The following is a 22,884-nucleotide window of genomic DNA, read 5'->3' as shown; positions in this document are numbered from 1 at the left end:
CTTTTCTTTTTCTCTTCCCTTTTTGTTGCATGTGTGTATGTGTGTGTGTGCGCACTCTGGGGAGCACGGGCCCCGAGTTGCAGAGGTCCTCGCGCCCCTTGCACCTGCCTGGCTTCGGCGCAACGCACGAGCCCAGGTCGCGTGCAAGAGATTTTAGAGGCTTTGCATGTTTTACAAAGTTGTTGTTGCTGTGTGGGATATAACCCCCCCCCCCCCCTCCAAACACACACAGACATAAAAAAAAAAAAACGGGGTGGAGAGGGAGGGATGGGTATTTTTCTTTCTTTTTTTTTTTACATGTTTAACTCAGTGTTTTGGGCGGGGGAGGGGGGGTTGTTTCTCTGAAATCAAATATCTCAGTAAGTCAATTAGGACCGAGGCTCTCGGTCTATCCCAGTTGTTACAAAAACCGAAAAGAAAAAAACAAGAAAAGAAGATAGAGCATTTATTATCACTAAAAAGTAGCTTTTAGACTTTAATTATTTCCCAGCTATGCAATTTCTAAGTTCACCCCCCACCCCCACCCCCCACCAGTCACAAGCCTCAAGTTCAGCCCCAAATTAATCATAATGACTGCGCATTATGCAGCTGGGACAAGTTGGGTTCGGGGACTCTGCTCGCTCCCTTGGTGGCTCCAACATCTAGCGAAGTTCTTTATTTCCCTGCATGTATGTAGACCATATATTAACTCCACAGGCTCAGGTAAGCAGCACATCAGTCTGTCAGGGCAGAGCTCACAGTGACCTCGAGGAACGTTGATATACATTTTAAAAACAAAAGGATGAGATGCTGAAAAGCAAGTGAGGGACAAGCTATCCTAAAGTATGTTGAGAACCTCTCGGGAACAGGTACCGCTGCCAGTTTTGTGTATTTAACCAGGACCCGGAAGACAGGCTTCTGGCTGACGTGCCATTACGCTGCTGTGTGCCCGCAGCCTCTCACACAGGCACACAAGTTTTTTTTTCTTCTTCATTTTTTTTTATATTCACAGAGGTTTGGACAGAGCGAGCGTAGAGGGGGGATACTGCGCGCAGACACTCACCGCTCTCCGCTCGGTGACGACACAGCACACAGAGCAGCAACCATCAGGCCACCGGGTTTTCCATTTAGTCTCGACAGCATCATAAAAACGGGGCAGATCTGGACACCTCTTCGGTTTGGTCGTTAATTTTGCACCGTTATTATTATTGTTATCATTTATTTTTGGAGGAGGAGGGGAGGGCAGAGAAGACGCGAAGCTGCGCAGTGAATCAGATGGTTCCACTTTCTCCGGTTTGACTTTGTCTGCTGTTCAAGACTGGTGGAGGTAAGTCAATTACTGCGTTTTTAAACTATCTGAACTTTAAAATATTATTTCTGATTTTACTTTATTTTTATTTTATATTTTGTGATTATATGTGAGGCTATTCAAAGTAAGGTACTGGTAATAATAATTGCTACAGGCTCAGCATAAAAAAAGAAAAACGGTTGCTTGTGCTATATTTTCATGGCTATCGAGGAATAAAGTACACTGATCGCACGTGCACTCTTTATGAACTCTTTATTTATAATTATACATGTCACAGATATTTGAATATTAGGCCAAATATAACCCTCCGCAACATCTCTAAAGCGGTACAGTGATATTATATGTTTGATGCAGTCATACGTTGTAATGTATTTTATCATTCATTACTCATATTATTATTCATCATTACTATTCATATTCACTGGAAGCGCGCTCTGTTTTTCTTCTAATTTCTACAGCTCCGCTTGTTTTTCCCGAATGATCGACCAAAAAAGTTTAAGTCCGGGTTAACAAAACGGATGTATGTGTGCCATAGCTTCTTAAAATAAATAAATAAATCAATAAAAAAAATATATCGACGAATTAATCCGTGCGCATAATCCTTTTTAATGTGGCTCACTTTTCGTGTTGCCGTGGGCAGCGAGTTCTGGCCCCGAAAAAAAAAAGAAACTAAATTGTTTAGTGTATCATCAGCGAGATATTAGTGACGACAAAGGTATTCAATTGTCACGCTTTAAAACGCATAATGACTCGAGTAACCCTCTTTGATCAGTAGAAGGAGCAATCACATCACTACACTGGCGGAGGTGAGACAGGGGGAGGGCTGGTGGGTCTCCGCAGGCACGCAGGAGTGCCTTTCTTTTTCTTCCACCCTCTCTTACCTGTGCTGCTGGGTCTGCTTTATGTGTTCATGATTTAAGAGGCATGGCGTGATTGTGTGTGACTATACAAAGGGGGTTTTTCCTTCCCACTGTCACCAAGTGTTTGCTCATGGAGGCTCTGTGTTACCACTGGGTCTCTCCCTTACAATATAAAGGCAACTGCTGTTATGATTTGGGGCTGTATAAATAAAGCTGTGAATTGAATTGAAATGATTACAGCAAAGAACAGGGGCATGAAGATGGAGTTGTGAGTAAACACTGTAAGAGGTCCAAATGTGTGTGTGGTTTTTTTTTTTTTGTATTTATAGCTCCAATAAGTGGTTTTGACTGTAAAACTAGGTTCACCTTGCGGTCCGTAATCACTTTTTGTTGAGTGTGTGCAGTCCATGTTAATGTCCTACCCGCTTTTTCTGAAATGTCATTATTTTGATTCAGAAATGACTTAAATGGGAGACCGTGGTGCTCTTAGGCTCCCTCTCTCAGCAGTTATATGTTGGGTGCTTGTGTCTATAAAGCCCCCCCACCCACCCAGTGCCCTGGCTCGATCTAATTAGCCGTGAGTAAAGGGGACAATAATGCTTCAGCTGGTTTCTGTCATTCTCTTCTCTCTGGCTCTGCTTATCTTCACAAGCCCCACAGTGGCTCTTCACACCCCCCATCCCCTCAAAACACACACACACACACACATAGTTGGGCACACAGTCACACACCTACACTCTGGATAATGATGGATGACCGTGCCCAATGGGAACAAACAGGTAGATAAAGCCAATCCCATTTAATAACAGCATGGATCGGAATGATAATCTTGTTGTTCATTAGCCACTGTGGCTGCACGGTGATACAGTTGTTGCACACAGTTCTCGCCCAGCTCAGGAGGCGTTGTGCGAGGGGACGCGTTCTCCGCTCTTTGGATGGCATCGCCGGATGAAACAATACTGCTGTGTCCTTGAGAAAGACAGAGGGAAAAAGGCAACAGCAACTCCCCCACCCCCGTCCTCTCCCACTAACCCTCCATCACCCTCTCCCATCTTTTTGTTCCAGCAAAGATACAAATGGGATTAATGAAGGTATAAATTACAGTGGGGGTAAATCCTGCTGAGTAATCCATTTGGCAAACATGCAAACAACAATGGGAATACTACAGCAGCTATCCTGAGCCCGACCCACTCTCCCAGTGGTTAACACAGCCAGAATGCAACACAGACCAGCAAGTCTGAGCCACAGTGTGCAGTGTCCTTTCACTGATGCTACAAGATCAAGAGCATGGCTGCATACTCACTGAAGCTCAAACAGAGGGAGTCCTTGTTGCTTAGGGTTCAAACATGTGACAGCAATTACTGTGCGACATTAAATTGTGCGTAATTGGTGCGGTATTGTTGATTGATGCAGTGTAAATTACAACACAATATTTGTCACTGACAATTAATAAGCATATTAAGGTAGACTTCACTCCACCTGCCAACTGTGGCTTCTTTTCCACTGGAATGTCAGTTATTGGAGTCGCTGGCCCTCTGCTGCCACACATGTTGTAATTTGTTGATTTTAGGAGTTGACAAGCTCAAAGGGCTGAGCTCATCAACTCGCTGCCTCTGGCAACATGCCCGAGATTTAATGACTGATGACTGACACACACACACACACACACACACACACACACACACACACACACACACACACACACACACACACACACACACACAGGCGCGCAGTTATACCGCAGGTATGACATCAAACGTGATTATCGCCTAAATGACCTGTGCCGTGTCATCACGGCAACCCCCCGCAGGCCCCCACCCACACTGCTCAGCTCCTAGTTAGATTTTGTGACGTTGGATCCCGGCGTCGGCGTGGCGGCCAGTCTGTTCAGGGCACCTTCCAATTACTCCTTGTCAATCACACAAACGCAGCGGCAGTGCACGTAGATCTACTTGCGCACAAATAACAGCGCATGTGCTGCTCCTTTTACGCACGCTTTCAATAAACAAAGAAATAAATACAAGAAAAAATATAATTGGACAGAAACGCATTTTTTCCCCTTTTTGTCTAAACATTAAATACCCCGCCAGGTTTCATTTTTGTGGGCAGTTTGTGAATGAGCGCGTCGGGAGACGCTCTGACTGTCACCCACTGACTTTTCGTACCCTACGTGCAACGTGAGGCCTTGCGCCCATCCCCTTTTGTCTGGCCAAATTATCAACGGGCGTCATTAGAAATGCAAACTATGTTTTGATTGCTCTGCCCCCGAGACAAAAACCACTGTTTTCACAAAAGGAATGTCGTGCTACTAATTAAAGACAATTAGGCGCTCCCAACAATGGGAGGGGGGCAATTCGGGGTCATAAATCGACTCCTCCTCTGTTGGTTTAAGAGGTGCTGAAATTGCTGTTTGTATTTACTTGGGGCAGACAACAACCAAAACACTTACGCTTATTGCTAGTAATAAGGATTGACATGCAGCTTTAACCGGTCAACTGTGGCATAAAAACAAAAGACCAATCACCCACGAGTATTAAAAAAACGAAGGGTTTAAGAATATTTTGTAAATGGGTTTATAGAGAGCAAGAGGAGCTACGCCTGCATGGGTACGTTGTAAAAAGCTAACACTGGGCCATATATATGGTGTAAATTTCACACATTGTTAGGCTCTGTCTTCAGCCCGTCGCTAAAAAGGCAGATTATCAGAGGTCGATTGCTCATTTCGTTTGAGCTTCGTGAGCGAAAAAAAAAAGATCCCCGAGAAATTACACTGCTGATTGATAAGTCTTTTAGTTTTTCGGTGCAGGAAAATGAAAATTGAAAGAAGGAGAGCAGGGACGCATTTAGCCAATTGCGGCAGTGCCCGCTATGATTGGTCCAGACCGACGCCCCGCCCCCCATGGCTAGATATGGGAATTTACTGGCGCCAGCCGCATCAGTCTGCCCCACATCTCATTAATGCGCCTGAGCACTGCAAGAATCAAGAGGTTTACACATCCAGGGCTCTGTATACCATCAGCTGATCACAACTGCAACAGGTATTCAGAGGAGACGTTTAAGTGTTTTCTTTATGCGGATACAGGATGCGTTGCTTCGACTTGGAGACAGCGATGTCTTGTTTTTTCCGACTTGTAATGGCAGGAACCCTAAATTGTGCAAAGTTTACTTCACGTGTCATCCGCTATAATTAGATAAAAGTAACGAAGGGTGCTTCGATTTTGCATGGAAGGAGAGACGTGTTGTTAAACTAATATGTTGCTTTCGTCTCTTTGCAGGTATCCCAGAGGAGGAGGGAGAGCGAGTTATTTAAGGATTCTATTTCTGCTGTAAATCACAGTTCAGGAACTATATTTTAAGGAGGAATCGACTTCCACTTGGAGGCAAATAAAGCCTAAACAGAGAGGCATTCAAGGGGAGAGGGAAAAAAATAGAGACTGTCAGCTCAGACATGGAGGTCGCAGCGGCAGATCAGTCTCGGTGGATGGCGCACCATCATGCTGTGCTGAACGGTCAGCACCCGGACTCTCACCACCACAGCCTGAGCCACAACTACATGGAGCCCATGGCGCCTTTACTGCCGCAGGACGAGGTTGATATGTTTCTGAACCACTTGGACTCTCAAGGGAACCCCTACTACACCAACTCCCGAGCAAGGGTCACCTACAGCCAAGCACACGGTAAGATGCGCTCAAGTTTACGATCACCCAGTGTGAGGCCAGATAAGATAAGATGTCTGAAAGTATAATATAAATAAAATTGTATTTAAAAAAAATTCCATTTATATATCCATGTTTTAAAAGAGTCGTATAATACCATAATTTTAATGTGTGTGTGTGATATTAAAGGCTAATGATTTTTGTGTGTAAAAAAGCTTATTGCCAGCCTAACAACAAAAGCCTGTGCAGCAATTAGTTAGAAAAAGTCCTTCTTGACTTTCCTGGGTCAATTCACCAACATAAAAGGAATTTCTAACAAATGACAGCAAGAGGAAAGGGAAGTATGTCACTTAACCCCTCTCTGTTGGGGCAGGAGTTTCTGGAGGGAGAGAGGCACTTCCCGGATATAAAATAAAAAGCGCAAATTTACTAATAACAACCTTTAGTCCGAGAGCTGCTGCGGACGAAAAGATAATGCCCAGACAAGGAGCTCTGTTTATTTAACACTTTTGTAGGCTTTAATAATGCTATATCGGCTGCTTTCATTTAATGGAAACTATTTGTAGAGAGGTTACTTAATTTCGATTTAAAAAAAAAAAAAAATCTATTATTTAAAATCAACTACGAATATTTTATCTACATCTGGAGCTAAATGTCGGATTTGAGAAATTCAGGGAATTTAACAGGTAAGATTTTTTTTAACTGAGTTGTAAACTAATGATAAGACTTATGAATTACTGAGAAATTAAAGCAGAATACAGCCATATTAAATAGACTGTTATGGTTTTCAGCTCGCCTCACTGGGAACCAGGTCTGCCGGCCACACCTCATCCACAGCCCCGGTATTCCCTGGCTGGACCCCGGGAAAGCAGCTCTGTCTGCTGCACACCACCACAACGCATGGGCGGTCAGCCACTTCAGCAAACCCGGCCTTCACCCCGCCGGCTCCGGCTACCCCTGCAGTAGCAGCACCGGCACCGCTCCGGTGTCTTCGCTCACTCCAGCGTCGCATTCCAGCCCGCACCTGTACAGTTTCCCCCCTACCCCTCCCAAAGACGTGTCCCCGGACCCCGGCCCTACCTCTCCGACCTCCACCTCAACCAGGATGGATGAGAAAGAGTCGATAAAGTACCAAGTGCCGCTGACGGACGGCATGAAAATGGAGAGCTGCAGTCCGCTCCGCAGCGGCCTGGCCTCGATGAACAGCCAGGCCCCAGCCACGCATCACCCTATCCCAACCTACCCGGCCTACTCTCTCCCTACACCCCACGAATACGGCGGCAGTCTCTTCCATCCCGGCAGCCTGCTCGGCGGGTCCTCGTCCAGCTTTACGCCCAAATGCAAAAGCAAAGCCAGATCGAGCTCAGGTGAGTCTCACGTGTGTTTTGAGCCCCCCTGCCCCTTTCTCTCATCAGATGGCAGATCAAATCGATAAGGCCTAATTAAATGGTTATGGTTTATTCAGCTGAGCGGTGAAGCGTTGCGCAATATAGGTTAGTTTACACAAGCAATCATCGGTTGATGAATATTTCATTGGTCTCCATGTAAAGGTGATATTAGTATTTCCACTATGGTGTGAGCATCATTTTATTCTTTTTTTTCTCTTTCATTTATTCCCAGGTGTAATTGCATTTATCAATTTCTTAATGCTTGCATTATGTAAACTTCGTGGCTCAGACTTGTTGCTCCAGTGAGTTGCTTATACGGAAAAAAGAGCGATAATTTCCACATCGGACACTGTCAAGCCTTATTTGACCCATTACACTTTTTTCAGACTTGTGTGATTCATTCACTTATGTCAGTGTAATCGAGGCGAAAAATAGAGAACGAAAGTGGGATTATATAATTTTTGGGACTGACGTGTTATTCATATGTATATGGTTTTACATATAAATAACAACTAAACGATCCATATAAACTGGTTAAGTATATGTTTTTAAAAAATAAGTGAAGTAATTTAGCCGTTTTTTGAGCAGAGAGAAAAAAGTCCAACACTAACTTTACATTCAGACGCCACACCATCAACGGTGCTCAGGCAGGTACATGTTCGTGCCACAGGCTTGTTTTCTTTTAAACGTGGCCTTTATTGCGCTTAAAAAACGAGGGAGTCACGACGCCCTGGCTCCTGCCATATCCTGTATACCTCCAAGTGAACAAATCACGACCTCCACCCCGCCCACCGCTCTCCCCAGCACTAACAAAGCACAGGCGACAGAGCCCTGCTGTTTGTGTTTTTAAGCACGGCCTTGGCCCGCTGCGCTGACATGAAGTGGAGGGGCGAGCAAGTTCACAGCAGATCTGATTCTCCGTGAAGATGAGAGTGTATTCTGGTGCAATGAGCAACCATGAATTTTTTAAAAAAGGACTCAAGCAGTTTCCCATTTCCCCTTAATTTTAAAGACATTAAAATGTTCATAATAAAGCAGCATATTTTCTGACTGTCTGGACAGGATTTTGATTCAATATGCTGCATGTGCTGGGAGTCAAATTTAAGGGGGGATACTTAGACTTTATGCCTGACACTAATGGGCAGACATTTGAAAAAACAACTCAGCCTGCTTAATGAGTGTGTAATTTCCCTACATTGTTCCAGCTGTGGTGCACTGAGTTACTGGACAAAAGAAAGAATGGATGTGAAATAACAAAAAATGCAGTGTGTTAACAAATTGTTCCAAATGTAGCTTTGCAATTATCTGCATTGCCATCCTTTGTCGCCGTGCTTTTTAACACACCTGGGGAATGCTCGGTGCCTGGTAATCCTGAGCGAATATGAGCTGTTGTGGTGGAGAAATGTTACACTGTGACATTTAAAAGAGCCTGACCAGACTGTGCCTGAATCAGCAACACAAACATATCTGCCACGACGTTAGAAAAAGAAAAAAAAGGCTCTTATCAAGTCAATGTCCAATGCCAGTAATTGTGATTGATTGTTGGACAAAATGCCACAGTGACATTTTCTCTGTCAGCACGAATACCTCACGGTACTGCTTCCTGTTGAACTGGCCCTCAAACCCACAGCTCCTTCCCCTCGTGTAGCTCACCTTATGCTCGGAGCTGTTTCGCCTTCCCATTTGTTTTTCGTATTTCAACACTGAGCATTGTGCAAGGCAAAAAGTTGTAAGTCATTGTGGGCGAATATGTAAAACATATTAATGAGACTGCTTGTGTGTGGTCGCTTGACTTGTGAAATTCTTTAAGGGGAAGAGAAGGGAGGTACGAAAACACAAGAAATGCATTTCAAAAGGAACCTAGCCTTTTTTTTCTTTTTGCTCAGGTCAGGTCCTATTGTGGTGCAAGGGTGGGACTTTGGGTGTCGCTAGCATTATAACAGAAATAATGAGTTGATGCTCTAGGGAGAGGGGAACACTTGAATTAAATGAGCTTTGGTTTAGCAACAGGCTGTTTGAAGTCAAACCTGAATGGGGGAAGAAAAACTTGTGGGAATTGTTTTTCTTTAAGCAGCTTTTTGTACAGAAGAGAATGCGCGCACACAGGACACTGACTGTTGATCCAGTCACCAAGAATGGTAGAAACTCTATTACAACTTGTGCTGATACAATGCTGTCTCTGTTTCTGACACCAACCAGCACGCAAGCTTCTCATCAAACACTTTCCGACACATCTAATACCACCAACACACACTTACTTTCCTCTCGTGGGTGCCCACTAAGCTGATCAATAATGTAGGCTTAATTTGATGGTGTGTCTCACTCTTCTTGTTGGACACCTCTGGACATGTTCTGGCTGTTTGTGGCCTCCCCACTCCAGATCAATTTACATAGAGGTGTCTGTGTCCTGGGCAGCCGTGCACACTTGGTACACCTGCACACTGATATGGATGTTTGTCACTACCCCAATTTTTGACTTCATATTACAAGGCCATCTGAGGTCATGCACCACTCTGCTATAACTACCTGACCAGGTTGTGCTACACAGCTGCTATATGCTGCTCCACAAAGAGGGGGGAACTTTTTAATTATATAAAATTTCCTTTTGTCTCCTCTTCTTGAACTATATGCAGAGGGCCGTGAATGTGTAAACTGTGGTGCCACGTCCACCCCGCTGTGGCGGCGGGACGGTACCGGCCACTACCTGTGCAATGCCTGCGGACTGTACCACAAGATGAACGGCCAGAACCGACCACTTATCAAGCCCAAACGGAGACTGGTGAGTCCTACCTCTCGCTCCATCCCCTCACTCTGAGAGAAGGCACCCAAATATGAGCACAAAGCAGATGCCGGCAGCACAATTCCAGGAAAGTTATATTTTCCCTATGATCTTCCTGGAATTGTTTGTCCCTCTCACCCCCCGATGATCCGCCTTCATAGCCTGTTACAATACTGCTACTATTGCCATTGTTCCTGCTATCATTATTGCTGTTACTTCTGATACTGTTACTGATACCAATGCCCATGCTGCTTTAGTTAACACCATGCTTGAGTAAATGAAAGGCAGCAATGACAGAGAGGAATCCTGTGGTGGCTGTGCCATGTTGCAGAGCTGCTCAGTCTTTATTCACAATAAACCTGCATCAAATTGCATCATAATAATAATAATAATAATAATAATAATAATGTGTCGATTTATATTAATTAAGGTATTAAAAAAATAAGGTCTAAACTAATAAATTGTTTTGAGCTGCGTAACCTTTGACTTCGTTCACACACCCTCATTATGATGACTCTGATGGTCTTCATTAACACTTTCTGCTAAATTCGAAAAATTCCACCTCATTTTTTCCCCTGAAATACTAAAACTCGTTTTTGAAATGATCGTTTTTCGTGTTGTTCCTTGACGATTTCCACGTCGTTCCTATTCGTAAAAGAGAAAAAAAAAAGTCCATTACATTTTCCACTGGGTCGGCCCATGTGGCTGTAGCTTTTGCATTTTCAGCTCAAGTGTTTTTCAGAGTTGTGTTCAAAGGGGCATCCAGTTGTTTCCTATCCGGATATCTGGCCGGCCCAGATAAGGAAGTCAGGCTCCCGGCTGTTTCCGCCTTCAACCAGCGCTCTGCATTCTCTATGGCTAGACTGACATATACTATAAAGAGATTATCACAACACTGGAGGAGCCGCTTATGTGTGAAGAGACAGACCGCGAGGGGCGGGGACTGGAAAATAAATGGATTTATGTTGTTCTCTTGTTTGTCATTATCGGTGGGCAGTGCTAGGCTTAACGCACAGTCGCTTTGCATTTTTAAAATTTTAATTATGATGCATTTATATTTTACCCCATGTGAAAATGACCTGGGTTGTTGTTGCTGCTGCTGCTCGCCAGGTAAACAGCAACGACTCCACCTGAAATGAATTAAAAGACTAACCTGGATGCTGCACGCACGGCACGGAACCGGAGGCTCCTTGCATGTGAAGCTAATGCTTTTTATTATGTGTGGAAAATCGATCCGTAATGGGCACGGCGGCATATTGTCAGACAGGACACCGTGTCTCACACGACTCGCAGCCCTTTTTTTTTTCTTGGATCGTGATAAAATACAGAGTTTACGCAAGACCTCCGTTAATAGCATACTTATCATTAAATAAAATTACTAGCGGGCCTGTAGAGTAGCGTGAGAGACATCTGCAGGGGGGAAAAGAAAGAAAAAAAAAACATGGCTCCATGTCTTATTGCACAAATTACAAAATTTGATCATAGTTGTAGCGGTCGACATACATGCAATTGATTCAATAGAGAAGTTAAGTAATTTATCCAGTCTGTGTGTCGCTTCTTTTGATGTTTGTCTGCACATATTTGTGCGGTCAGAGATGGGACCTCACGTGCCGCCGTTTAAGAAGTTTAAGAAAAACCTCCCGTTAACTTTCCCGTCGTGTCGCACATTTTCTGGGATGAGGTATCAGTGTTACGGCTTTATTTTAATCGAAATGATGCTGCTGCTGCTGCTTCTGCTGCTAATGGTTCAGACGAAATCTACTGTGATGCGCCCGCGCTGACCTCCCTTCCACAAGTGAACGAGTTTAGTATTTATGATGCATTTTTCATGCTTCCTTCAGTCCGCTGCTAGACGTGCAGGCACCTGCTGTGCAAACTGCCAGACCACCACCACCACCCTTTGGAGGCGCAACGGGAACGGAGATCCGGTGTGCAACGCCTGCGGCCTTTACTTTAAACTGCACAATGTAAGTAGCTTGGGGGGGGGGGGGGGGGATGAGTGTGGGGTTTGGGATGGAAGGAGGAGGGGAGGGCTGCTGGTCCTTAACTGGTTAAGTGGGCGGACAGCTCGTATCGATTTAGGAGCACAGAAAGTGAGAGTGGGGAGGCAAAGCCTGCTCACCCTGTCGAGCAGAACCCACCGGGCGGCTTTTTTATTAAACCATCGTTGTTTCAATGGGGGGCGTTACTCCCCAGAGAGGCTGCCGGGTGGGACTGTCTTTCAGTGTAACGGCGTCGGTTACACTGATGAGGATTTGTCTGCTGGCTGCTCCTTTCAGAGCCCAGCCTGGTCCTCATCCCGGTGTATTCATTAATGAGCACTGTGGTTCTGTTTGGTTTGGACAATTAAACAAAAGATTAAAAAAACCACACGCCCCTGACTCGCTTTATAATGGAGCTATATATGCAAAACAGCTGCTCATTATTTATAGCCTTTTATGAATAACACTGAGGTTATTCATAAAAGGCTATTGGGATAGTAAAAAAAAAAGTAACTGCAACATCTGACATATTTCTGCTAAGATTTAAAATAAAGAGGCTGTGAAGGAGCTGTGACAGTAACCTAAACCTAAATGTCTACAATGCTGTGTTCACACTGTCAGTGGTGCTTTTGTTCGCCAAGCCTGAGCTAATGTGCCGCTCTTCTGCTCTTCACAGGTCAACAGACCTCTGACCATGAAGAAAGAAGGCATCCAGACACGCAACCGCAAGATGTCCAGCAAGTCCAAGAGGAACAAACGATCAGGGGACGGCTTTGACGAGCTCTCCAAATGCATGCAGGACAAGGCCTCTCCCTTTGGTGGTGCGCCTGGCCTCGCCAGTCACATGACCCACATGGGTCACCTGCCCCCCTTCAGCCACTCGGGACACATGCTGCCAACGCCCACGCCCATTCACCCTTCATTCGGTCACCCCCACCACTCCAATCGCTCGCCGGTCTGGGCTGAGCCTCACTGAGGCCTTTTCAGACCCAGAGCCCCCTTCGCCTGTAGGAGTCATCACATCGCCATAAACACTAAATGGCCTCCCGAGTCACGACAGCTGAGCAGCCTTGTTTCGTGTACAGTGGTTGTAGGGAAAAGACTTTCAGTCGGACTTGATGACTTATGGCTGCGTCATGCCTGACTTCACTGATGAGCCGCTGCGGAGAGCGAGACTTAAGTGGACTCTGTGAAGAGCTAATGTGAGGAGGGGTTCGTTAGTCCTTGGGTGACAGGGGATAGCAGGATTGGAGATGTTTGTCATTCTTTTTTTGCTTATTTTTTACTAAGTCACTTTGGTACCCACCTCTCCTTGATCCTGCAACAGGAAACTCATGAGAGGGCTTAAAAAGAACCGCTGTTTTCACCTCACGACCATCTCATTATATACTGAGACACACGCGCCCTGTCCATCCTCAGGCTGTCGTTCACGACTGCTCCTCAGTGCTGGAAGTCTTCAAACTGGCTAAACAGCCTCCCGCAGAAGTCATGCGCTCCTGTTCCTGACCAGTCAGACCCAACCAACAGTACACCCCAAAACCAGTGCCCCTCTAACATGCTGGATTGTACACACCACCTGTTTTTGATAACAGAGTTTTATGAAAACAAAGCAAACAAACAAACAAAAAAAACGCAGTAAATAGAGTGTTTATAAATGCTTAATTGCTATTATTGTTGTTATATTGTTATAATTATTGCTACGATAATTTATTTTCACTCTTTAAGCTTTTGTCCAACACACGGAAAACGTCTGATTTTAATTTTGTGGTTATTATGTAAAGAAAACACTGACCTGTCTTAGATGAAAAAGTCCCTGAGCTGTACGTTTTTATCATTTTTCCATCTCACACAGAAAAGGAAATAAAGTTTAATACTGAGGTAAGATCTGTCTCTATCCTTATACGCTGCACACATTCCAACTGACAAAGGGCAGTAAAGAGAAGAAAAACGCCGTGACCACTCCTTGCCTTTAAAAAACCCCAACTTCTATACCTGAGCCCAGTTTGTTTTTAAACTACTCCTGCTATGTTGGTGGATTTCTCATTGTGATTCTGTTTGTTTAAGGTTTGATAATGTACCTCTTTGATAGAACACATCATGTGTCTGAAGTGTTTTCACAGTATTGTGCACACAGACAGACATTATGGCCTGAACGGTCCTTTTAATGAAGACTGCTTGATTATTAAAATCATAAGTGATATCAGATGTATCAAGGGAAGCTCTGTGATCCCTTAAGCGTGGTAATGCTTTGGTCAGGCTCCTCCTCTATCTGTGATGGCTCGTTGTTAAGAAAAGGCCTCTTTGTGGAGTTAAAGCCCCGGGCTGGACCATTGTACCCAGACAGCAGGCTCCAACCAAGGGCTCCCAAGTCATACAGTCATACATATGCACAGACCCACATGCTCTCACACAAATGCAAAGCCTAATTCACACCTAATTTAACCAAGTAATCCATGCAAAGTCTCCTTCTTCTTTTCTTTTTTAAAAAAATCTCTAACAGCCAAATTCTTGATGAATTTGCATGTGAAAAATACTGAGTCATGAGTTCAGTTCAGCAGGAGCTGCTCTTGCTCCCCGCGTCTGTCGGAGTAGCCCTCTCTCTCTCTGCCTCGGCCAGGGTGATTGGAGTGAGAGGAAGGACAGTGGGTCTTTAGTGGGAGAGAGAAGAGGAAGGAAAGGCAATCAGGCGACCTGAGCAAACACATGGGGGTCTGCTTGAACCCTTCGCACACAGATGTGCTCGCAGCTGAGGCTGCCAGGAAGCAGGCGTCAGCTCTGTTTCTCCCTCATCTCCTCCTCTTTTTCTTTCTCTTTTGTTTATCTTTTTTTCACTCTCCCTCTTCGTGCTCTCTCATTATTTTCTGTTTGTCTTCTATTCTTCCCTCTGCGCTTGTCGTTCTGCTTCTTCCCTCCCATTTGGACGATTACAGTAAAATAACGGGGCTGGAGAAACTTTGAACAGAGCCAGCCGCTAATGAGTCTACTCGATTAGGGCCAATTTGAGGTCATCATCGCTGAGTTCAGCATGCCCTCACACACCCACAGCACAAACCATCCGATTAAACGGTCTACGGTGAAATCAGACAACTACCCCTCCCTGAACCCTCCACCCTCCTCACATCTGCTGGACTGCTGCAGAGGTTGATCTGCTGGGGTTTCCCAGAGTCTTGATCCGTTCACATTGAAAATAATATTTATCCAGGCTTTACATATAGAGGGCATGTTGCTATCCAGTGAAGCTGGAAGGCTCTGTGGTTAGCTTATGCTACACTGTAGCAAACTCTCAACACTGACTGGCTCGACATGCATGAACACAGCACTGAAGGACTGCATGTGAATGTCTGTTTTCACTGAGGGGGTGGGATCATCTTGATCCACTTGCTGAACGTAAGTGAAAACGTAACGCTCCACTGCCAGCAAGCAGCCTAGCATCTGTGTGTAGCACAGTGTTTTTGGAGCTGGGCCTCGCACGGGCCACGACTCCAGCGAGTTGTGCACCGCTATAGTCAGCGAGCCTGCTCGGCCGGGCTTGGCCAGACTCCCGGACTGAGAGAGGGAGACGGAGAGAGCCAGCACTCCTCAATGAGGCCCTCCAGAGGGAAGGAGAAGCTCTCCCAAAAATAATACCAGAGTCTGCCAGGCCAGCAGCTCGCAAGCACATATGCAGACATGAACATGCAAGTGCACATGCATACAAGGTTGGTGTGGTGTGTGACCAAGCATCATAAACCTGGTGTGCATATTTGTAGGAAGCAGGCCTACATTTTAACTCACATGCCTCACAAGGGTTAGGTAGCATTAGGTAGCGGGCACGAGGCACGCACGCTTGCACATGAAATGACTTCTTGGTGAAGTATTTCGGTGTCTGCATGTGCCACTCCTGCTCAATTTTCTACCCCATTAAATTGATTCAGTTTCTGCAACAAGAGGGTTTTTGTATCCTTTTTACTCACTAGGTCTCACCAAACCAACAGCTACATTGAAGAAGACATCTCCTTCTAACTCACATCCTGAGTTATGTGACACAAAAAAGAAAAAAAAAAGCTGTAAAATAGGATGTTACTTATCTTCCCTATCAGAGTGGCATTCCATAGAGGAGATGAAGAGGAGAGATCTCAGATGCGTTGGCGGGGTTGAACATGGTGGCCACCTAGATCAGAGCACCAAGAGGTTTACGACTTCAACCTGGAACTGGATGTTTCAACTCATCTCGACTCCCTGCCTCCTTCTCCTTCTCCCCTCTACTCTTCCGCTTGTACTCAACCTCCCTCGCCACCATCCCCACCACCACTCATTCCCCCCCCTGCGCTTGCATATAACTAACCATCTCTTCATTTCCCCCCCACTCCATCCCCCTACTACTCCCACTTTCTTCTTGTCTCCCACTCCTCCAGCGTATTTGTTTTTCCATCAAATTGAATTAGCGGAATCAAAAGGTATCCCGACCATCCCCTCGCAAAGTTGAGTTAGGGAGAAAGAGACGTAGAAGATGAAAGGAAGTGCAGTACAGTTCAAATGCAGGTCTCCCAATGTATGTGTGTTGCAATGGGGGTTGACCTTTGCCTGGGCCTAGCTAAAAAAGCATCCCTCCTTCCTCAGACCCCTATAAGGATATTAAGACTGCTAGTCAGGACAGTATTTAGATAATACAAACACAGGGCATTTATTCATGCCTTGGGTTGCTATAAAGTTCCCCAAGTAGTTCATTTGTGGAGTCAAAAACAGAACTTAAGTCATGCTATGATGAAGCATTAACTGAGCTTTTAGCTGTTTGAACTGTAATGGTTATCAAGTTAGCGTTTGTGCTATATAAAGAGGCCGACACGTGAACTTCCTCTTTTCACGGATCAAGAGAAATTCATAGAAATACCCGTCTGACTGAGCCTGACAGGAAAAAGGTGTGTATGTTCAGTAAAGCACCTGGTGAACACTATTCATGGAAACCTCTACTGATACACACCATTTGTCACTCGAGCAACTCTTCTAAGATTAATCAAGTATAGCACGTAGCACTGATGTGATGAGCGGGGCTCTGACAGTCATAGCTGTCACTCAGAGAGCGATCCAGAGCTGACAGGAGATTATCAGCGATGACCTCTGCTGACAGGAAACTATCGCATCCTGACCCGCTAGAACACCAAATCTCACCAATGATCTCTCCATGTGTCGAAAATTATTCAGAATAAGTGTTTTGATCTTGGGTAATCTTTCACTTTTTTTATGACCTTCACGGCCCTTGACACTTTATTTTCTTCCCCTTCGCGCCGAGCACTGAAAGGCCACCAGCTAGTGACAGCTGCATACCAAGCTTGACTGAGGACACAGCTTTTTCAAAGCACTGAAAAAAAAGAAAAACAGGAAGCGAGAAGTTCAAACAGGAAATACTTCTGTTGTACTATTAAGACCAATTAAGACCACAGAGGTCTGACAGAGACAGCAAAAAAAGAGATTGATTACAAGGGGTGCGTGGTTGTACAGTATTTAAGAGTAATTCCGTGCAAAGTTTCATGCTTCAGGGCAGCTTTCAGTTTGTGGTATGAGTACCTAATGCTAAAAATCACTCTGCCACTGACTTTAGAAAAATGTTCACTATTTGTTGAATTATTTGAGGTCGGGACGATTTTGTCCCACAAACTATATCAGGGCATGAGAACCAATCACACAACTCTTCTATATGTAATATATATCTCTTGATTACCCAAGATCATGTTACATCATTTGAATCACCCCAAATAGGCCTTACAGTCTAAGAGTTAAAGAAAAAACAAGTGTATAAATAAAAAAGTAATATGTTTTAACCCCAGGAGACTATTTCGTGATTTATTTGGTCAGCATCAGTAAGTTTGGATAGCTTGTTAATATGAAACTTGAAAAGTGAAAGAGGGAAAGAAAACCCACCTTACTGTCATAGTTTGTGGTTAACGAAAAGGTTTCTGGGAGTGGTGCTCTAATACTGAAAGACGTTTCTGAATTATGCATACAGTTATAGTTCTTTTCTGCTTCCCACATCGTACTCCACAATGATTATTTGTCCTACTCTGGGGAAGTTGCTTCCATGCTAAAACACAGCGGATACAAAATTCCTACACCTTCCAGCTCTCCTAACTGCAGGAAGTTTGTTGCGATTCAGCCTGAGACCTTTATAAATTAGCTTCAGTCATCCAACTGCTGAACTCTTTTGCACCGATGCGTTCATCCTTTGTGTGTAGTTTGTCTGTAACCTGCTGAGAAGTCCATGTCGGGAGCAGGGTGTGGACATGCAGAGCACCCTTCCCTCAGCTCACCCTGAAAAACGAGGTCAACCTCCTCACACCTGGGACAGGGAGCATTCAGGATGTTCACCTGGGACAGGTAGTGTTCACGTTCTCATTCATGCTGTGTTATGCTGCACTAAGGCCCTCCTGCTCACCTGCTCCAACAGGCAAAATTCATCCCCACTGTCTGAGGACAAATGAGCCCATTCATCTGCAGGCTCCCATTGACAAACTGGTGGGCAAGTACAGTACAAATACCTCGGAGGGCTCAGGGGAGTGGGCGTCTGGACCTGCCATCCTCTTCCGCACCCATATAATGTCCCACACCATTCCCAGCCCCGGTCCCGCTCCTCTCGCTTTCATTCACAGGTAACTGGAGAAAGCTTCGAGTGGGGGAGTTGAGGGCATCCTGGAACAAAGCCAGGAGTGAACGGATAGGACCCAGGTGCCTACCCCTGGATGGATCCTCTGGACACTCCCACTGGAAAATGATGACCAGACAGAGAACAGGAGGACAGTAGAAGCCCACAGAGACCTGATGTGCCAAGCTCAGACTCCCAAGCTGTTCAAGTCGCTATTGTAGACCAACGATAGTTGCTTGTGAGGTGGATTAAGTGACAGAGCTGCTCTGTGGCTGCCCTGAATTTAATTTCAAGCCTCCTTAATTCTCATGGACCAACTTGTCCTTGCAACAAAGCATGGCTACCCCTAATGCACTGAGGTATTCAGGTTCTGCCAGATTACCTGCTTCCACTAAAAGCACGAATCAATTTTGCATAAATGGACTGGTACACCAGAGAAACCTTGCTGCTAAATTTCACAGGATCCAGATCTCATTTCGGTCTTGCGAGTCCAGTCGCTCATGCGGAAAACACTACATCGGGTGTGCGCATTCCTAGACAACGTTTATCTGTTTATCTCCAGGAAAAGATCTTGTTGTGTCTCTGACTTTGTTAATGCAGATAAGAAGACATGGTAACATATACAGGACAACAAAAACTAATTTTTAAAAAGGCACAATGTGATCATTGAGAGGTCAGAGTGTTATTTTTAATAGGAAAAACTGCATGACGACTGCTTTTAGATCCAAACCAGAGATAAAAGAAGAAAACATTTTGGTTTCTAGACAGATTTGAACATTTAGATATCACAAACCCGTTTTTGCAGTCACTATACAGTGGGGCAAAAAAGTATTTAGTCAGCCACCGATTGTGCAAGTTCCCCCACTTAAAATGATGACAGAGGTCAGTAATTTGCACCAGAGGTACACTTCAACTGTGAGAGACAGAATGTGAAAAAAAATCCATGAATTCACATGGTAGGATTTGTAAAGAATTTATTCGTAAATCAGGGTGGAAAATAAGTATTTGGTCAATAACAAAAATACAACTCAATACTTTGTAACATAACCTTTGTTGGCAATAACAGAGGTCAAACGTTTACTATAGGTCTTTACCAGGTTTGCACACACAGTAGCTGGTATTTTGGCCCATTCCTCCATGCAGATCTTCTCAAGAGCAGTGATGTTTTGGGGCTGTCGCCGAGCAACACGGACTTTCAACTCCCGCCACAGATTTTCTATGGGGTTGAGGTCTGGAGACTGGCTAGGCCACTCCAGGACTTTCAAATGCTTCTTACGGAGCCACTCCTTTGTTGCCCGGGCGGTGTGTTTTGGATCATTGTCATGTTGGAAGACCCAGCCTCGTTTCATCTTCAAAGTTCTCACTGATGGAAGGAGGTTTTGGCTCAAAATCTCACGATACTTGGCCCCATTCATTCTGTCCTTAACACGGATCAGTCATCCTGTCCCCTTGGCAGAAAAACAGCCCCATAGCATGATGTTTCCACCCCCATGCTTCACAGTAGGTATGGTGTTCTTGGGATGCAACTCAGTATTCTTCTTCCTCCAAACACGACAAGTTGAGTTTATACCAAAAAGTTCTACTTTGGTTTCATCTGACCACATGACATTCTCCCAATCCTCTGCTGTATCATCCATGTGCTCTCTGGCAAACTTCAGACGGGCCTGGACATGCACTGGCTTCAGCAGCGGAACACGTCTGGCACTGCGGGATTTGATTCCCTGCCGTTGTAGTGTGTTACTGATGGTGACCTTTGTTACTTTGGTCCCAGCTCTCTGCAGGTCATTCACCAGGTCCCCCCGTGTGGTTCTGGGATCTTTGCTCACCGTTCTCATGATCATTTTGACCCCACGGGATGAGATCTTGCGTGGAGCCCCAGATCGAGGGAGATTATCAGTGGTCTTGTATGTCTTCCATTTTCTGATGATTGCTCCCACAGTTGATTTTTTCACACCAAGCTGCTTGCCTATTGTAGATTCACTCTTCCCAGTCTGGTGCAGGTCTACAATTCTTTTCCTGGTGTCCTTCGAAAGCTCTTTGGTCTTGGCCATGGCGGAGTTTGGAGTCTGACTGGTTGAGGCTGTGGACAGGTGTCTTTTATACAGATGATGAGGTCAAACAGGTGCCATTCATACAGGTAACGAGTGGGGGACAGAAAAGCTTCTTACAGAAGACGTTACAGGTCTGTGAGAGCCAGGGATTTTCCTTGTTTGAGGTGACCAAATACTTATTTTCCACCCTGATTTACGAATAAATTCTTTACAAATCCTACCATGTGAATTCATGGATTTTTTTTTCACATTCTGTCTCTCACAGTTGAAGTGTACCTCTGGTGCAAATTACTGACCTCTGTCATCATTTTAAGTGGGGGAACTTGCACAATCGGTGGCTGACTAAATACTTTTTTGCCCCACTGTATTTATCCATGACTTACTTTTGTCTTGTCTCTTCCATAGCATGTTTTTACTCTATGCTTTGCACTTTTCTTTTTGCTTTCCCTTCATCTCCTATGTAGCTGTGAGAGATGGCTGCCCCCGTTGAACCTGAGTTCTTTCTCTTCACCACTGCCACGTCACCAAGCAGCAGTTCTCTCTTTAATATTCAAGGGAATCTACCTTACTTTATAAAGCACATTGAGAAGACTGTAATTGTGAATTGGCACTAAGAAAACAAAACCAAAAATAAAACCAAAACAAAAGCAACAAATAAGTAAGGTCAGTAAGACTACAGCCTTGAACTTCTTTACAACAAGGAACCTTAACTTTTGTGTACTGGACAGACAAATCTGCTTACACAACTTCTGTTTCACTTCAAACAAGTTTCAGAACAGGAGATGTGCGCAGACCTGGAACCATAACACTGCCGATGCCAGAATTCAGTGGAGACAGGAATTATCAGAGGCATCATACGTGCGCATACTCACACATGCACTGCAGGCCTATCTGTTGACGATCGGTATGAGAAAGGTGTTGTGCTCACTCATTGGCTCAGTGGGATGTTGCAACCCCAGCACCTAACTGGTCCTTATCTCCCCTGAGCAGACTGCACAGCTTGATATGCATCTGTCATATTTGTCGGAAAGAAAGACACAGCGGTGAAAGCACGATGAGTCAAAAAAAACGGGCCAGTGACATAAACTCACTCCCTGTGGTTTCTGCATGACCATGATCATTTGCTTGTTTGCATGGACTCCTTGGCCGAGTCGATGTTCGTCTCGAATGCAACGGATGCACCACGTTAAACGTCGCTATTTGCATTCGTACACTGTAAAGCACCTGATCGCGGACCGTGCTTGTGCTTATAGGCCTGCACAGGTGTACATCTGCGCAGTACTACCCATAAGAAAACACACAAGAAGCAGATTGTCATCATTCCATCATGGCCATCACCATAACTTCAGATAAGGCCCTGTCCTCTTGTCGTCATAGAAGCCTTGCATCAGTTCCATCTACTGCTGTGGCTAGCAGAGGATCTGACTGTGCGGGTATGAATGTCTATGTGAGGGCTATATGAACTGATAAGAGCCGGGAGACAGCAGAGCAACACGTTTACCACCGAGCTGCTCACGGTACTAAGGGTTGCCAAGAACATAGATGATGGTGAGAGGTTTAACTGTCACAGGGAGCTTCTTCATACATGTTCCTGGTGCATCAACACCTGCAGAAATCCAACAAGAAACTCTCAAACAGATCCTGGATAACATCTCAGGCGTCCCGTTCTCTACTTCTTCTCCACCTGGGTGGAGCACTTAAAGAGGCCTGCGGTCATGTGGGCATGTATAATCTCACTTCTCTTGCTCTGGTGAAGTCGAGTACATTTCCCTGTTGCTATGTTTATGCCCCTGATTGACTTCTAGCTTGCCAAACCATCATTAATTGGCATCACACATGCTCTCACACACACACAAACACGGAACATCTAATCCAGCTAATCCACCCAGCCAATTGGTAACATGGTTAATCACCCATGTAAAAAATAAAAACAAGACCAAATTGACTGATAGAATTATTCCATTTACACGTCTGATTAAAACATTTCACAACTGCCAGGGTTCACTGGAGATCATCTCGGAGAAAAAAAAGGAAAAGAAAACAACCCATGAAAATTAATTAAAAAGTCAGTGCAGTAAATGGCTTCATTCAATTATTGGCGCAAATAACAAGCTCTGTAGTATGATAACCGGCAAGTACAGACACATCAAATTAGCTGAGGAAGAAAAATAGGGAATCGGGGAGCCACTTTGAAACTCTTTAAAAGGGCAGGACGGACTTCTTGAAACAGGAGACACTTTCTCCAAACAAGGGAAGCACTCTCC

The 22,884-nt window shown here is 44.9% G+C and overlaps 1 protein-coding gene across 2 annotated transcripts; it reads left to right on the top strand.

The window, feature by feature from the left end:
• Nucleotides 1–617: 617 nt before the first annotated feature.
• Nucleotides 618–16,265, top strand: gata2a (GATA binding protein 2a). 2 transcript variants are annotated; one of them, XM_085159463.1, is made up of 6 exons: nt 618–1,306; nt 5,424–5,825; nt 6,596–7,171; nt 9,826–9,971; nt 11,813–11,938; nt 12,630–16,265. In XM_085159463.1, the coding sequence occupies exons 2-6, from the start codon at nt 5,597–5,599 to the stop codon at nt 12,927–12,929; spliced, it is 1,377 nt and encodes a 458-aa protein (XP_085015589.1). In that variant the 5' UTR covers nt 618–1,306; nt 5,424–5,596; the 3' UTR covers nt 12,930–16,265. The 2 variants fall into 2 exon arrangements, with proteins under 2 accessions (XP_085015589.1, XP_085015588.1); XM_085159462.1 differs by lacking the exon at nt 618–1,306 and adding an exon at nt 1,313–5,186.
• The last annotated feature ends 6,619 nt before the right edge of the window (nt 16,266–22,884 follow it).

The sequence above is a fragment of the Neolamprologus multifasciatus genome, chromosome 5 (assembly GCF_963576455.1).
Source record: "Neolamprologus multifasciatus chromosome 5, fNeoMul1.2, whole genome shotgun sequence".
NCBI lineage: Eukaryota > Metazoa > Chordata > Actinopteri > Cichliformes > Cichlidae > Neolamprologus > Neolamprologus multifasciatus.
The sequence above is the reverse complement of the archived record's forward strand: the minus strand, read 5'-3'. Positions and strand labels throughout refer to the sequence as shown.